This window comes from Ambystoma mexicanum, chromosome 4p, assembly GCF_040938575.1.
Source record: "Ambystoma mexicanum isolate Mex_15411 chromosome 4p, UKY_AmexF1_1, whole genome shotgun sequence".
NCBI lineage: Eukaryota > Metazoa > Chordata > Amphibia > Caudata > Ambystomatidae > Ambystoma > Ambystoma mexicanum.
In genome coordinates, this window is record NC_090927.1 from 1,280,153,902 (window position 1) to 1,280,171,531 (window position 17,630).

The window sequence follows — 17,630 nt, forward strand, 5'->3', positions numbered from 1 at the left end:
ACTGGATAGGCAGAGGAAGAGATGAGAGGGAGCTCTGGCAGGGACAAAGAGCATCTCTGACCTGTGTGGAGAATTCTGTGGATCCCCTGCTAAAACCCTGCCTAAAGTCTCTGCCTAGGTAGCCAGGAGAGGGCAGACATTTCCCGATCCCAATCCTGGGGGTGGTGCATTGTGGAAGGATAGTTTAACCACTGAGTTACCGGAGGAATGTCATTTTGATATATCTCAAACTCCTGTTAAAAACGCCAGGGTGAACTCCAAGGGTGTGATCCAACAAAGTGTTGTCTTCAAAGAACAGGTCTTTCATAACCGTAAAATCATATATCCTCCCCAATGACAAAAAGAATGATGAAGATACAGCCTTTTCTGGACCATCTGTCTCTAAAAGGGTTACACCCTATAATCCCTCTCTTAATAACATCATGGGAGGTAGAAAAACACTGTTAGAAATAATAAGGATGAAGAAAACCCTAATTTCCTTAAAAAAGGACTACATGTCCCAGAATCCCTCAGGGACTGTGATGAAGAGGGCTGAAGAGGCATGTAGAGCTAAAGGACAGGCAGGCAGGCCTAGAAGCCTTTCACAGAGTCAGGCAATTAACTCCAAGGGACTGTACCTAAAGCCAGTTAAACCACCTGAGGGGCTCAAAAGGCTGCTGCAGAAAGGAGCAGCAGAGAGAAGCTGGAGCAGGAGCTTGATGGTCGGCAGCAGTAGCGGAGCACAAGGCTCGCAGTTCACTAGAAAGTGTGACCATTGAAGGGACGCCAAATCGAAGGAAGAGCAGATTTCACCTGCAGGCTCTGAGTTGGTCCTGTGCTCACAAACCCTACGTTGCTGTGGCTGCATTGGAAGAGACTGGGAGAAACTAGCAGTCTTTCCATATGTGCCTAATTGCTGTGAATGCAGAGCTCAAGTCGTACATCCACCCGAGGCCTTTCTGCAGAAGCAAGAGAAGGGAAGCTGGAGAAAAGAAGAAAGAAGACTCTCCATTGTCGAGGCCGGATCTGAGACACCCGTGCAGCAGAGGAGTATGGGTCCCAAGTGTGCCTGAAGTAGCAGTAGCAGAAGCAAGAAAGTCAGGAAGTGGAAGTCACCTGCAAACGTTTTGACTTTCGAGCCGGTGAGTGAAGCTCCGTACAACAAAGCACAAGAATTACCTTGCCAGTAACTGTTGCCTGCTGAATTCACACTTGCATAGAAGTTGGAGCGAGTGAAGTTGTTTGCATTCGTGGGAAGTCTTCTATAACAAAGTGAATTTGTATCACGCATTTTCAGCACAAATTAAAGTACTTGCATAAGAAGAAAATCTGTATTTTCTCATTGTTGCCTTTAAAACCATTACTGTGATGTCACATGCCTCCTATTAAGCGGGAGAACGTTATCAGTAATTGGTCAAGATGTAATTATTGACTTTCCCAAAGTGTTACAAGAACATTTCACATCACAGAAAGGTTGCGTATGAGAAACTGTGTTTCCCGATCCTTGATCAAGCAGAAAGCTGCCTGTATAAAAGGAAACACAAGTTAGAAGTTGAAGTTTATCATGAAAGAGCGATCCCGTATACCTAAATTTGTTTCTGTAGTTAAAATGACTCTTGTAACATTCAGAACAAATTCTTAATATTTGTACAAGCTGCTGGAGTCATGAACAGAACATGCATTGCCCAAGCCAGTAGACAGTTCCTTTATAAAGTGAAAGCAGCTGTGAGAAATCATAGGGTGGCTCACCCATTAGTCCCTGGGGATCTCTCTCTCAGGCGGCCAGGGCATGGCCATCACCTTCGGATCCAGACCCTGGACCAGTGCGGGAGGATCACCTTGGTGAGGGGTCTTCGGGTAGTGGGGGTGAGGCAGCATATGATGAGATTGTCCATCTAACTCATCCTATTTTTTAGGATTCTCTGAGGTCCCAACTCCCCCCCTTTTTACACAAACATTGGGCCGGGGAAGAGGGTGACTGAGAGTAACAAGACTAACTTTCATATACCGTTAATCGGGTCAGGCAAAGTCAGGCACTTGACTTGAAGTGCATACACCTGATACCAATTAGCTCTCCTCACACGGATAAAAGCCAGAACCTAGACACACACTCTGAGCAAGGCGGAACACGAGTACGAGCAGAACTTCCGGGGTGAAGGCAAACCTACTAGAGCAGAGAGACAGACCAAGGGACGAGAGCAGCGGGTCAAAAACCCCAAGAGATCCCTACTGGAGGTCGTTGCCTCCGACAGGCCGTGAAAGATACGTGAAGAAGGCCAGATCCCACATCAGAAGGCTGCATTGTGTTTCAAGGACCCCAGCAACCCTCCCGGGTGAATGGCAGTGGTGGGGAGGCGAAGCCAAGCAGGTGGTACTAACCTTGGCTTGTGATTTAGAAATCGTAAAACCAAGAAAGAAACGCACATAGCCAGTGAGTTGGCAGGCAACCTAAGAAATTGGTGTCTGTTAAAGAAAGTTTGAAGTGGCAACATTATAACGCAAGGGAAGGCTGCACGCATGTGGATGAGAAGCGAAGAAAGGCAGACCTGTGAATGAACTTTGAAGTAAGGACGGCTGTGAAATCAGCGATACTGAGTAACGGAGTGGTTCGGCGAAAGGAAGTAGCCCACTCGAAAGTCTCTGAAAGGTGCATTGTTTGTAACGATAAAGCGAATGAACTGCAAAAGCGAAATAAGCCAAATTAACTCCTAGAGAAGGAGAGAGTGAAAGTTGAACCTTGAACTTTTAGTCGAAGTGATCCTGCGAAGGTCTGTAAAGGAAGCCATGCAAATTCTAAAGTCTTCGACATCTGTAAGCGGTCTGAGCCTGACTGAGGGAGACCCGAAGTGTAATAAGCTTGGGGAAGGGAGCCCCCTTGCAAGTTTTGTTGAACTTTGTTCTGAAGAGGTCTGAGCCCGATAGAGGGGGACCTATGTAAACTGTGTTGTGAAGAGGTCTGAGCTCGACAGAGGGGGGCCTACATGAGGACTGAGCCTGACAGAGGGGGATCCAAGTGAACTGTGTTTTGAAGAGGTCACAGTCTGACAGAGGGGGGCCTACGTAAACCTTTTTTGTTGAAACATTATGTGGTAGTCTGGAAAGAAAGACTTTAACGTGGAAGGCCAGGCGGGCCTTGATCCACATTTTGGAACTGTTTATTGTGTTGAAAACCTGTGCCAGAGTGCGTTATCCTGCCTCCAGGTACCGTCTTATTCTGTGTGATCTAACGTGGGGAGGAGAGCTGATTCAGTCACATTTATTCTTTTGAACACTGATTTTTCCTTTACATACATTTCTCCTTTATACACTTTCTGTACAAGAGATAGGGCAGGCATTAGGTTTTGTTAGCATAGGCCATTTTGATTTGACAGACTCCACTAGGACTGTTTTGCTAATCGTCGGATGTTCGAGACTACTCCCATCTTAGTTATAGGGCAACGTAGGAGTTTTTCTAAACCCAAAATCCTCAATAAAGGTTTTAAAAAATGATACCTATTGTGTCAGTGTAATACTTGTGATACCATGCCTCCCCCACACAGCCCAATTAAGATCTGAACACTAAGGTTCTAATATTGTTGAAGCTGATATAAACCCAGAATCCTCTGATACAGAGGTGACAAGGTTATCAAAAGCTGAAAGAGTGGCAATACAGCTTTGGGGTAACTACTGGAAATCGGGAGGTGTGCATAAAGCTGGGGAAGGGAGCTGGGTGCTTGTTAAAATAACTACTCAACAATCTGTGAAGCTGAGACTGTTAAAGCTGACAGAAAGAAGCAGTCTAGAAGCCAAGACAGATGTCTGTGGTATCTGCAAGACAGAAAGGAGAGGCAAAGAGGTTGTCCTTTCTTAGGGGATAGAAAGAAGAGTGCTGTGCCAACCTGTAGAGGTCAAAGAGTCTTGTTTAAAGTTGCCTAACATATTTTCTAAATATCCATTTGCAGCAGAAGCAGTAGATCTGTGGTTATCTATCATTTTGACAGAACATTTTTTCTTTGAATGAAGTTGAAGCAGAAGTAGACTGTGAAGCAGAGGAGTCTGCTTTCACAGTATCAGTTGTAGATGGGAGTTACTTAGAACCCCCTTAGAAGAAACATCCTGACAAATTGTATTCAAGACGCTGCAGAGGTTACAAAGAAGAGTTGTTGTTAAAGCAGAAGTGGTACTTTTGTTTTGAACTTTATCCGTTCTATCCTGGACCGAGGTTATCCAGGATTGCCATTGGTGCTGTTTTCTCTGTAGAACTTGGAAGGGGAACTTTTCAGCAAACCAAGAAGGAATTGTTACCAGTGAATTTTTGTTTGAGTGAACTTTTGTTTCTTTGGAACTTTTCCAGAACTAATTTAAGACTTTATTTTCCTTGGGAAAGATTGACTTTGGCCGTTCCTGGGAAAGATCATCTACCCAGGCTGGATATAAGTCATCAAGACACTAGTTGTTTGGTAATCTTTCATTTATGTTGTTTATGCTTTGTTGGGATTGTATTGTTGTTTAGAGTGAGGGCCAGTTGTGTATATGCTTGCAGATTTTCTGTAACACCCTATACTAGGTAGGGAATTCCCTGGTAGAGTAGGCTTAGTTAGGTTTTATTTGCATTTTTCTTTGAAATAAATAAAATGTCAAATACTGAGAAAACTACAAGCAGTTGTTGTCCGCCTCACATTACTGACCCCTCAGAATTGGTAGAGTTAAACATCAGAGAGTGCAAAGTTATCCTATATTTAATGGCAGAGAGACAGTTGGACATTTTAATAGAGAGATCAGAGGAGAGGTCAGAAAAGAGAAGAAGATTTAGGTGTTGTCCGCAAAGAGTTGGTACCAGAACCCAAAGGACGAGATTAGTGCCCCAAGAGCAGAGATGCAGAGTGTAAAGAGAGCAGATCCAAGATACTGTTGGTGTTCCACAAGGAACACCAATAGTAAGAGGAGTGTGTTGAAAGGTGTTTTTGCTGCACGAAACAGAGAATTGGCGGGTTGCAAGGTACGATTCAATCCAGGCATGGGCTCAATTGCAAATCCCAAGAAGAAAGAGAGTATTAAGGAGATCAGAATGATCAACAGTGTCAAAGGCAGCAGACAGGTAAAGGCGAATTAGGATAGCGGATAGGTTGGAGTGCTTAGCAGAGGCAACGACTTTGGATACATTCATGAGAGCAGTTTCCGTGGAGTGACAGGTGCGGAAACCTGCTTGTAGGGGGTTTCGAAGGTGATGGATGTCTAAGAAATTGGTAAGGCAGTTGAACACAACACTTTTGAGCACTTTACAGTAGTGTGTAAGGAGGGACACAGAGCGAGAGCTAACCAATAGGTTCGGGTCAGACCCTTGCTTTTTTAGGAGAGGGATGACAGTGACTGTTTTGAAAACAGAGGCAAAGCAAGCTGTGTTGAAGGACTGGTTAAAGAGTTCAGCGAGGTGAGAGGCCACTAAAGGGACAATAGACCTGACTAGCTGAGGAGCAAGAGGGTCTGATGGGGCAGAAGAGGGGTTAATCTTCATTAGTAAAGATAGCTCTTTGTCAGTATTAGTGTGACTAAAGTGGGAGAAAGAGGCAGGGCGTGATGGTAGAGTAAGCGTAGTGTAAAATGTAGGAGGAGCTAATGTGAGGAAGGTCAGGGGAGTGTCTATAATTTTGATATCGATTTGTGGATAAAGGGGAGGAGCAAACTTTTGCGGTCTCCCAGCAGTCCTGTTGAATTCACGTAATAGGATTCAGCAAACAGCAAAGTAAAGCGACAGAGAATCCGGTGAAACAGCCCTTCTGAGTCCTTACTCGATGCGCACCGAATATCTTCAGGAAACACTTGAAGGCCTAGCTATTCCCCAGCGTTTGACTCTGTCCTGGTGGCTGTAACTGAGATCTATCTTTAGTGCCTGAATGCCTCTTCTGAGGTGATAGGTTGCGCTCTACAAGATTTCTACCTATCTACCCACCTACATAGACTACAAACTCCATATTTATCCCAACTTCACCATCAGACAAACAAAAGATGGGATAGCTGGAAGGTCTTAAATTAATGTTAACCTACGGCGCTGATCTCGGCATCCCTACAGGCCATCGTTCTTCCACCTGCTAAGCCATTACAGAAAGGGGAAAGACCATATGCAAATCAGACTTGATTCTACCACAAAAGGGGTAGTGAAACCTGAACTGGTTGGTCACATCCCTTCTGCACGAGATGTCAAGCAACCCCAGAGGTGCTTATGGTCTCATGCAGAAAGGATGTGACTTAGCAGTTCGGGCTGAACTGTCCCTTTTGGGGTGGGACCAAGCCTGATTTTCACATGATATTCCCCCTTCTGTAATGGTTTATCATACTGAAAAACAATGGTCTGGAACGTTGTCCAGAACTGTGTCCGTGGTTATGATTCATTCAAAACCTTCCAGCCATCACCTTTTGGTTTAGTTTAACTTCACAATCGGGCTGTGAGGGGAGGGAAAATGGATTGGTATTCATAAGTAAAAGTTGTCAACAGATCCACGGCTAGAGTATCTACAGTATGACATTATGAAAACAAACACAATGTAAAAAATAATCATGTTTTGGAGAGCTGCTGAGCGTGTCATTACTCAGCGCAAATCCTTCCCAAGAGCAGACTCATTACAAATGCTGCTAATGTGTTCAGTTTACTAAAATAAAAACAAACTGTGACTTCTTTTGGTACCATACATTTACCCAATTGATTACCTAGCTTGGTTTATTCCAATGTTATTTTTGTAAACAATAAAAAGGTGATGATTTTTATTGCATTGAATCCTTTTGAAACCATTGCTAGTAATGAAAATGGTGTAAACGTGCAAATAAGAAAATCATAGTTTCTTTTTTACAAAATATTTACAGTTATGGGGTTTAACTATAAATACAAACAAAGTATATTTTGATGGGAACGTTTACCAATGGACCTGTTTGTGTGCAGATTTCTCTCTGTAATAATATCTTTACATTTGTTTTTGTCACAGGATCTGGTTTTAACATGCCCCTTGTACCACTCACCAACGAAGAACAGAGAATAACATCTTCCTTGAACAACCAAGATTCTGAGAGATGGGAAAGCATTAACCACCCCACAGGTGGGTGAACGGATTGCTTCAGTGCTAATGTGACCATGAGATAGGGGCAAGTCTTTTATAGCTTTCTTCATGACTCAGTCACAGGTTTTAACTCCAAAATTGTTTATAGTATCTTATTTAATTATTTTATTATTTGTATACAGTAATAAAACTTTTACACATTTTTTTCAAATAGTCAATTCAAATAGATTTTCACATATAAGAACATCGATAATTAGCCAATTCAAATACAGATTAAAATTGAAATAGAAATATTAATACTGTATATTATAACTCATACAATCATTAAATAATCATTAGAACATATCACATCGACACCATTATTTCATCAGCACTGTGATTCATTAGAGTTCTTCAAAATCCCTGTGGGCACAATTAATTGAACTAATCTTAATATAATAAATAATAAATAATAAAGGTGTAAGTACCAGCTTACATGTTAAAACTCCCAAAATCAGACCACTAGGCCTGCTTATATAGTCCCAACTTCAGTGAGCACCCATAGTCTATTCCATACATTCACTAAGACTGTACACGCGGCAGTAATTTCTGGATCCTTTTCCATAGTCTAAACAGTGCAAAATGTATCCTACTATTTTCTGAATTTAAACAGTATGTCCAAAAGGGATCCGAAAGGATAAACTCAATGTAGTGTACGAAACCCCGAAAGATCTCTATAATAGCAGGCACTAACGCCACACATTTTGTAAACAAATGTCTAGCAGATTCTAAACTACGATTGCACTTGCCTTGCATATTCGACATCTATGCTCTTACTAGTCTCTTATTAAGAATTGCGAGTCATTGTATTTAACATTGCAAAGGCATCAAACTGCTAAGAGCAACATTAAGGTGAATTGAGGGACAGAACATACCACCGAGAATCTTCCTAAATTATATTGAGCATTTGTATAGCACACTACAGTAATCAAGATCAGCCTTTATGAAAGAAGGGCATCCACAAGCTCCCCAGCTTAAACCCAACCAACACTGGCCTTAAAATGTTTGAACATGATCAGAAAACATAGTGAGATGCACACATGTCACAGAACAGAAATACACCCCGCACAGACTTAATAATCATTCAGTCTCCTTTTGCTAAAAAGGGGGATTAGAAGGGGTATCCTTCTTAACTTCATAAGGATGAAAGACTGAGTTAAACTAGTAGTTTAAATGTGTTACCTTCCAATTACTCACAGATCTAATCAAACTGCACATTATCTCACTGATATCACTGCCATTATGTACCTCACCATCGATTTTGCCCCTGATTCATGTGTCAGCAGTTTAAACGCAGGTGTTTACATTGCATTAATGAAGGACCAAGTCTTTAAACTGCTTTGGAAAAATAGGAGGATATCTAGTTTGCTAAGTGATAGTTAAGCTTACAAGATATCACACTGAGTTAAGGACTCACCGGTGTGAGCTGTAAGTGGCTGGTTTGAATATCCGCAGAGCTGACTTTGTATTTGATATCCCTTAAAGTTCATAAAAAGAGCATCTACTATTTGGCTAATGGTAGTTTATTTTTTTTACCATGTTTCATATATGGCAGTGTTTGTATCTGTTGTTTTATTTTACTATTTTTAGTTTAAAAAAATACCACTCATCAGAGAATAGTATTGTAGATGGAAAAAGGCATACTAGTCAGAGACCAAGATAATATACAGCAGCGAGAATTAAATGCAAACATAGATTGCCTGAAGTCAAAGTGAGAGGTGCTGCACTGCTTCTTCAGCTGTGACACATGTGATTCAACTGTTGGGAGAAATATAGTGGCAACAAAGCAAGTGAATAAGGGCCACCTTTCATAGTGAACATCACTAACACAAGACATGCAGATTGTTTCAAGTTTAAATTATGATTTCTGCCTCTTACACAATACCAAATGCGCAAGGGGGCATCTGAGAGATAGCACTCGACACACTGGGCCTTTGAGTACATTCCACTCAACGACTAGGTTTTTACCAATATCAAGTGCAAAGAGACCCAACTTTGTCAAAATATATAATCATGTTAACTAGAAAATACAGACTGTGTTCCATAAAATTTAAAATGATAAAGGTTCAGTAGTAGGATGTTGTGAAGTGTTTTAAATAGCATGCTCATGCGGTTTTCCTACTGTACATGAATACTGGAAGTGTGAATCGTCATTCATTCAGAGAGTCTTTCTAATCTAATGTTTTATTTCTCCAACAATTGTCAGATTATTATAAAACGCTTATAATTCTTATAGTGGATTTAAATAATATCCTACAGTGTACATATGTTGAAAAGCAGTGATCCCTGTATGTTAGTTTGAATAAAATATTTGTTTAATTCAGCCTTATATTGTGCTGACTTCAAGTTGACCTGAGTCTGACCTTGAAGCCAGCAAACCCTCCCACATTTGGGAGTCTTCCTTTGGATGTTCTTATAAAAACACAATGCCCTACAAAGAAAATAGAATGTGTGGTCTTCTGAGAGATTAGCATCGAGGATGACCAGTTGGTCTATTGTTCAAGCCAGCCTCAAAGGAAACTTATCCATTAGCTTGCAGCTTTGACACTACTAACTTATAAAAATCATTGCTGGGACTAATGCAATGAGAACAATGGGGCCTGTCAAAAATGCCCGATCTATCATTAATCAAGGCCTCACAAGAGTTGTGTATGTATCTGAAAATGAAAAAATGTTGTACATCACTGCAAAATATCGGATAATTATAGTTATTTTATTCTTCGGTTTGTGATCAGCCGACATGTGTTTCAACCTCTCTGGTCGTTTTCAAGAAACACTAATGACATTTAGGGTCCGATCCCTTGTTCTGGTTGCCATATAGTTTCCAGGTCTAGTTCAACCATCAAAAGCAAAAAAGTCCTGTAGCAGCAATAGATCAATCCGCTATACTGAATCAAGTATTACCAAAGTGGTAAATCCAAATAATCCTTCAATTTGATAGAACGTTATGATCTGTGAAGCGGTAAATCCAACTGATCCAACAAGTGCTTCCAGGCACTTCCTGCTACTCACTCGATATAGGCGTCCGCCTGTTCCAATTGTATATTGGGATCAGTCCCCGCACAGATATATTCCTGGCCAAATGCCTGCAAAAAGAGAAACCTGATGCCATCGATATAGGGCACTTCCTGCTACTCACTCCATATAGGCGTCCGCCTGTTCCAATTGTATATTGGGACCAGTTCCTGCATAGATATATTGCTGGCCAAATGCCTGCAAAAAGAGAAACCTGATGCCGCTCGATATAAGGCGGACGCCTATATTGAGTGAGTAGCAGGAAGTGCCTGGAAGCGCTTCACAGACCATAAAGATCCATTAATTTAAAGGATCAGTTGGATTTACCGCTTCACAGATCATAACGTTCTATCAAATTGAAGGATTATTTGGATTTACCACTTTGGTAATACTTTATTCAGTATAGCGGACTGATCTATTGCGGCTACAGGACTTCTTTTGCTTTTGATGGTTGAACTAGACCTGGAAACTATACGGCAACCATAACAAGGGATTGGACCCTAAATGTCATTAGTGTGCCTTAAAAACGACCAGAGGGGTCGAAACACGTGTCCGCTGATCACAAACCGAAGAATAAAATAACTATAATTATCCAAAATGTTGCAGTGATATACAACATAATTTCATTTTCAGTGGACATTGTATACACTTTGGGGGAGGTAAGAGCGTGAGATACCTTCCCAACCCAAAGATTCCTTGTTTAATTACTCCAAGCTTTGTGGGAGGTTTGTGGGAATCAGGTTAACTCGCTGCCACCCGTGCCTTGGATTATTTGTCATTTGTACTATTAACATTAGTACTTTTTCTATTTATAGAGTGGTAAATAGCGCACACTGAACAGATCAATGCCATAACCTAATCCTTCTTGTTCATGTATCTCATGTTCATGGGATCCAAGTTGAATTACACAGCATGTGATGCCATGTACATTTCCCTTGTTTTAAAATCTCTTGTTATTTAGTATTGACTCTATTGCAAAAGCAAATAATGTTCATAATTCGAGAACTGCAAGATATAAGAACATGAAACTTGGTGTGTTACAAATATCAGAACCCCCTCATTAACGTGTCACCAGATTTGAATTTGATATCTTAGTCAGAAATTAATCACATTAGAAAATGTATAACTTTATGAAGCAATATGCCAAATAGCATGTTACATACCCAACCTTTTTCTTATCGCAAGTATAGACATTATGATCATTCAATGAACATTGGGGTGTGTATTAATTAGCAGTGTCTGACTGTTGGGTAATTTAATGGAAGGAGCAGGATAATCACATAGTGTGACATAAATATGATATAATGGTGGGAATTTGGGAGACTTTACAAAATAGTTTGAGCACTTAATTGGAGATTCTAACTCTGGAAAATCTAGCGGGAAGAGGAACAGCTGTGCCCATTAGATGATTGCTGAATCTGGAGGGGATTTACCACCATGGGGCGCTTTTTCCAATTTAACTACCTTAGCATTACAGTGATAAAATGCACTTTGACTTTCACTGTTTGAGGGCCCAGTGAGACCTGATTATGTATTTAACTCATAGCATTCCAGCAGATAGTGTGAGGGGTTGGTCAATTATTATTCATAGAAAGAGAATGGGATATTGTGGATTGCTAAGGTGAGTTACCTCACAATTTAATTGTATTTAAGGCTGACGAAGAATATGTGTAAAGACCGGTAGGGGGTGGCTGTACTTCCGCTCTCTATATGGTAGAGGAGAGGCACAGCGGACCCCAGCCAAGATTCTCTACAAGGTAGCAATGGACGAGCAATCAAGGCCTAGCTTCTCAGGAGGTGATGCGGGCTGGTTCTTAAGTACAGTGTAGTCCCCGAACCCCCACAAAGGAATGTCCACACACTGTATTACTTAAAACAAAGTCTTTATATAATTAATATTCAAAGGTATGTACACAATCACAATAACCCACTTTGTACTTGAAAGTCAATAATGATAAATATATACACGTCTAGAGTGGTACCAGTAATGTTATCAAATCTCATTGAAGTGCATCATCTCTACGGTTAAAATGTCACACAGATCAATAACGAGTAAACCAGCAATAGAGATAGGCAGGAACGTAAGATGGTTGAAACAATAGGCAGAATGCTGACCCCTACCAATAGGCACAGTTCTGTGTGGAGATCCCCCCCCACCTGGGCAACCTGTAAATAAAGATATATAGCCTAAGCCCAGTCCAAATGTTCAATAGTCTTACTTCTTCCTGTTCAGGTTTTACCCCCCCAATGTACCTGGTGGAGTAGAGTTCTCCGACGATGCACCAACCGATCCTTCTTGAGTGCCTCCCTTTCAGGCGGGAGCCACGGATCGTCGAGAGGTGTCGGGGAACTTGGCGTTCGTTGTCGGGGAATCGACGGCCCTTCTTGAGTGCCCTCCCTTTAAGGCAGGAGTCACAGGTCATCGAACGTCCGAAGGTGAACAGGGTGAACTATGGCAGGGAAGTTGCAGCTTCGTTCCTAGCGGTGCTCGTCGACGACAGAGCGTTGGCGTCCTGCAAGGAAGAGGCGTGCGGGGCACCTCGGTGACAATAGTTCTGGACCGCAAAGAGATGATGAAGAACTGTGGCCCACCAAGGGCGTCGAGTCGTCGGCGTCTCTGCGGTCTGTAGGTGGCAGGAAACCCAACGGTGGATGCTCCTCGGCGCGTCGACGGTCGGGCCTTCTCCAGCGGGAGACAAGCGGATGGCGATGCAGACGAGAGCGTCCGATGATCAATGAAAGTTCTTAGGCAAACGGGAGCACGGCGGCTCCGGTCGGCGACGGCGGTCGTCGACAGTGGCGGACAACAGTCCGAGTGCTTCTCCTTGGAGTTCCGTAGCAGTCCCTGTATCGGCTCGGCAGCCTGTCGTAGGTCTGTCTACCAGGGAGCGTTGGCAAAGATCAGTTGTGCACGATGGTCCCTCTAGCTCGGGAAGAGGGCGCCTTACCAGGTCCTCTCTGGGTCAGTCCTTGGAAACACAGCAGCTTTCAGATTGTGAAGGAGAGCAACAGAACTTCTTCTCGTCCAGCAGGGCTTCAAGGTCAAGCGTCAGTTAATCCAGTTACTCGTCGTAGTGGACTTCAGCTTCTGAACACGATTCCTAGCAGTGAGAGGTCCCCAGATATACTGTTGATCTCCCATTCATTCCGCTGGGTCACACTCAAGCATCCAATCACGACTACGGGCATTCATGCAGGCAGGCAGCCAATTAGGCACACAAGGTATTCAGGCCATTCACTTCGCTTCAGACACTCACAACAAGTTATGTGTATTGGGACAAGTAACGAGCCACTCAACACTCCAAGCTGCATTCATACCGTTTTTGGGCAGGGTTGTCTCAGTCATTGTGTCAGCCACTAGATACTAGACACCCACAACACAGAATGCATATTCGTCACACACTCTATTCACCCAGGTCCCACCCACAGGAGGTACCCACAACATACATCACCGGGAAGGCTCCAGCTAGTCTGACTGGGCCTTCACAACAACACCATATATGGCACTTCCATCCAACAGCCAGTCAGGGGGAAGGGACAGAGTCAGGGCTTCCCAGGACTTTGGGAAAACAAGGTAATGGGTAATAGAAAGCAAGAGGCCACCGGGGCCATCTTGTTTTCCATCAGGGATCAACTGATCCCAATGGCAGGGCCGGGGTATCCCAAAATGGAGGATACTCCGCGCACCTGTCAAATTCAGCATGGAGCTGCCACCAGCCCATACCCTGCTCTGTGGGCCACCCACAGGTGCCCAAAAACATACACTAGGGGCACAGGGTTGTACCCCCACCCATGGGTGCCATAAGGGTATCCCACGGGTCCGTTCACCAAACCAAAAGAAAGAGAGCTGCACCGCCAGGAGTCCCACATGAACTCCTGCACGTAAAACACGACAGAACACACAATAAAAAGCAGTAAAGGACAAGGATACGGAGGCCCTGTCCCTCCGATGCATTTCCAGCATCACAGTCACCCCCCCCCCGCAGACTGAGGTGGAGGGTGCCTAATCTCCCACGGGATAGACACCCTCATCCAGACGGTCAACATACCTTCTGGAAAGGCCATCTGCATTATCGTGACTCTTCCCTGGTCTGTGCTCTATGGTGAAGTCTAGCCCTTGCAGGCTATTGGACCACCTGAGCAGTTTTGGGTTCTCACCCTTCATCTGTATAAGCCACTTTAGGGGCTTATGATCTGTTTGGACCTTGAAGGTAGACCCCGTAAGGTAGGGCCTAAAAAGCCTAAGGCTCCAAACTATACTAAAACATTCCTTTTCAACAGTAGCCCACCTAAGTTCTCTACCCTTGAGTTGCCTACTGATGAATATGATAGGATGTTCTCTCCCTTTGTCATCTAACTGGGACAAGACCGCTCCAATTCCGGTGTCGCAGGCATCCGTCTGGACGATAAAGGGTCGGCTGTAGTCAGGCGCACACAACATGGGTGCCCGACACAGACTTTCTTTCAAGCCTTTAAAGGCCCTCTGACAGTCTTCAGTCCAATTGACCTTCCTAGGCTGCTTGGGTGAAGTCAGAGCTGTCAGTGATGCAGCTATGGTTCCATAGTCCGCCATGAAATTGCGACAGTACCCAGTGAGACCCAAAAAGGCTCTCACCTGGGTTTGAGTAGTGGGAGTCTCCCAGTCCTGTACATCCTGTACCTTACTGGGGAGAGGTTGGATTTGACCCCCTCCGACCTCATGACCAAGATACGTGACTTTCCCCTGAGCTATCTGGCACTTGGTGGCCTTGATAGTGAGGTTAGCCCTCTTTAAGGCCTGCAACACTCTACCCAGATGTGTCAAGTGCTCTTCCCAAATGGAACTGTAGACGGCAATGTAGTCTAAATAAGCCACACAAAAGGCTTCCAGCCCACTGAAAGCATGATTGACCAATCTCTGGAAGGTGGCAGGAGCATTCTTCAACCCAAAAGGCATGACCCTAAACTGGTACAGTCCCTCGGGTGTTGAGAACACCGTCTTTTCCTTGGCCTGGTCCGTCAGAGCTATTTGCCAATAGCCCGAGGTGAGGTCAAAGGTACTCACAAATTTGGCAGCACCTATGGTGTCCACGAGCTCATCAGCCCTGGGCAATGGGTGCTCGTCAGTTTTGGTGACGGCATTGACTCCTCGTTAGTCCACACAGAACCTCCAATACATGGTACCGGCCTGGGAACTTGCCTTGGGGACAAGGACCACTGGACTGGACCAGGGACTGGTTGAGGGTTCAATAACACCCAGATCCAACATCTTGGCGACCTCAGCCTGGATGTGGTTCTTAACCGTATCTGACATTCGGTAGCTCCTGCTCTTGACAGGCACGCTGTCACCAGTGTCAATCTCGTGCTTACACCACAGTGTAAGGACTGGCGTCAGCGAAAACAGAGAGGCATACTGCTGGAGCAAAGTCCTGCAGGCCCTCTGCTGCTCAGTTGTCAAATCTGGAGAGAGCTGTACTCCCTCCACTGAGCCATCCTGAGGGTTGCTATGCAGCAAATCAGGAAGGGGCTCACTCTCATCCTCTTCTTGCTCTGAAGCCAGCAAGAGACATGAGACTTCTGCTCGCCGGTGGAACGGCTTGAGCCTATTAACATGGAATACCTGAGGGGCTACCACTGGGATTCCAGTGTAAACCAGATAATTGACATTGCCCATCGTGGAGACTATCCGGAAGGGTCGAGTCCATTTATCTGCCAATGCCCGAGGCTTGGTAGGCTCCATCACGAGGACCTCCTGTCCCGGAGTCCACTCCACTTGCGATGCTTTAAGGTCATGCCAGTATTTGTTCAATTCCTGGCTGGCCTTGAGATTCGCCGTTGCTTGTCCCATCATCTGTGTCATCCTCCGTCTAAGGCCTAACACATAGTCCCCCACTTACTTGGCGGGACCGGGAGGGGTGGCTTCCAAACCTTCTCTGGTCAAGGCGAGGGGCCCCCTCACGGGATGTCCAAAGAGCAACTCAAAGGGGCTGAAACCAACACCCTCTTGAGGTACCTCTTGGTAAGCAAACAGCAGGCATGGCAGGAGGAGATCCCATTTCCTCCTTAGGGGCTCTTCCAAAGCACCTAGCATGCCCTTGAGAGTTTTATTAAACCTCTCAACTAGACCATTGGTCTGGGTGGTAAGAAGTGCAGAACTTGTAGGTTACCCCGCATTCTTTCCACATGGTTTTCATGTAACTAGACATGAAGTTGGATCCTCGGTCAGAGACAACCTCCTTGGGGCATTCAACTCGGGTGAAAATGCCCAGGAGGGCCCGGACAACCACCTTGGCAGTAACAGTCCGAAGGGGTATAGCCTCAGGGTACCTGGTAGCATATTCTACCAAAACCAGGATGAACCGATGTCCACCTGACGTGGGAGGGTCAAGCGGACCGACGATGTCGATGCCCACCCTCTCAAACAGTGTGCCAACCACTGGCAATGGCTGCAGTGGGGCAATGACACTGCCTCCAGTCTTGCCAGACAACTGACAAGTTGGGCAGGTCATGCAGTGGGACTCCACTTCTACTCCCATCCGGGGCCAATAGAAATGGGCAGAGAGCCTCTGCTTAGTCTTCTTGGTACCAAGATGACCAGCCAAGGGCACCTCATGCACCAACTGCAGTAGGAAGGGCCTGTAAACCTGGGGTACCACCAACCTCGTGAGGGCACCAGGTTCAGGCTTAGTGGGCTCACTAACAAGGAGCTCACCCTCCCAATAAATCCAGAAAGTCCTAGGCACTTCGCCTTGTGCCTGGGACAGGGCCTGTTTCCTCAGACCCTCGAGAGAGGGACACTCTCTCTGTCCTTTACAGAAGTCTGCCCAGGAGGGTCCCCCTTCAGCCAACAAGCATTGAAGATCGGGATGATCCTCCGGGTTGAGAACCTCTCCCACAGGAGAGTCTTCTGGTTCTTCTCCCACAGGAGTTGAGACGGGGTGTACCACTGGACCCAGCCCGTCCGGAGCATGGATCCCAATGGGTGCTGTAGGAACAGCAGGAAGAGAAGGGACTCCCTCCACAGAGGTGGCCTTCTTGCTCTTCCTTCGTCGTACCTTAGGCCGTGCCTTCGGCTCGGGTACCTGTCTCACAGCCAGACCCGGTGTCACCTGTGACCTAGTGACCACAGCAGCAGTCATGGGAAGACCATCCGCGATCAATCCCAACTCGACTAGATCGTTACCTAACACAATGTTAGCAGGGACGTTGTCCTGAACCAGGACAGGAAGCTTTACTGTCTTGTCTCCAATCACGAGTGTGACTCGGACTACAGCCGATAATTTGGGAGGCCCACCAGCTAACCTGGTGGTTCTCAGAGGAGCATCTACACAGTCCTCTGGCCTGAGCAGGGTCCTGTCCACCACTGTCATGCTTGCCCCAGTGTCTCTCAAACCAGTAGAAGGCTGGCCATTCAGGAGGACACTTCTCAAAAATCTACGGGTGTTCTGTGGGATAATCTCCAGTACTTCCGCGTACTGGTCCCAGGCCCCAAGGGACACTAAGGAAATCTCTACGGGAGCACCAAAGTGATCCCGGTAGAGGAGGGGAGGACGGTGGCCTCCACCTCAGACATGGGGTAAGGGTAGGTCA

At 45.0% G+C, this 17,630-nt stretch overlaps 1 protein-coding gene across 4 annotated transcripts in view; it reads left to right on the forward strand.

Moving 5' to 3' along the window:
* Positions 1 to 17,630, forward strand: part of LOC138453803 (zinc finger protein 436-like) — an 867,996-nt gene that overhangs the window by 604,959 nt on the left and 245,407 nt on the right. For all 4 annotated transcript variants that reach the window (XM_069606979.1, XM_069606976.1, XM_069606977.1 and 1 more), the window contains one exon: positions 6,936 to 7,046. In XM_069606979.1, coding sequence (XP_069463080.1) covers positions 6,936 to 7,046 — 111 coding nt within the window. The remainder of the gene's footprint in view (positions 1 to 6,935; positions 7,047 to 17,630) is intronic.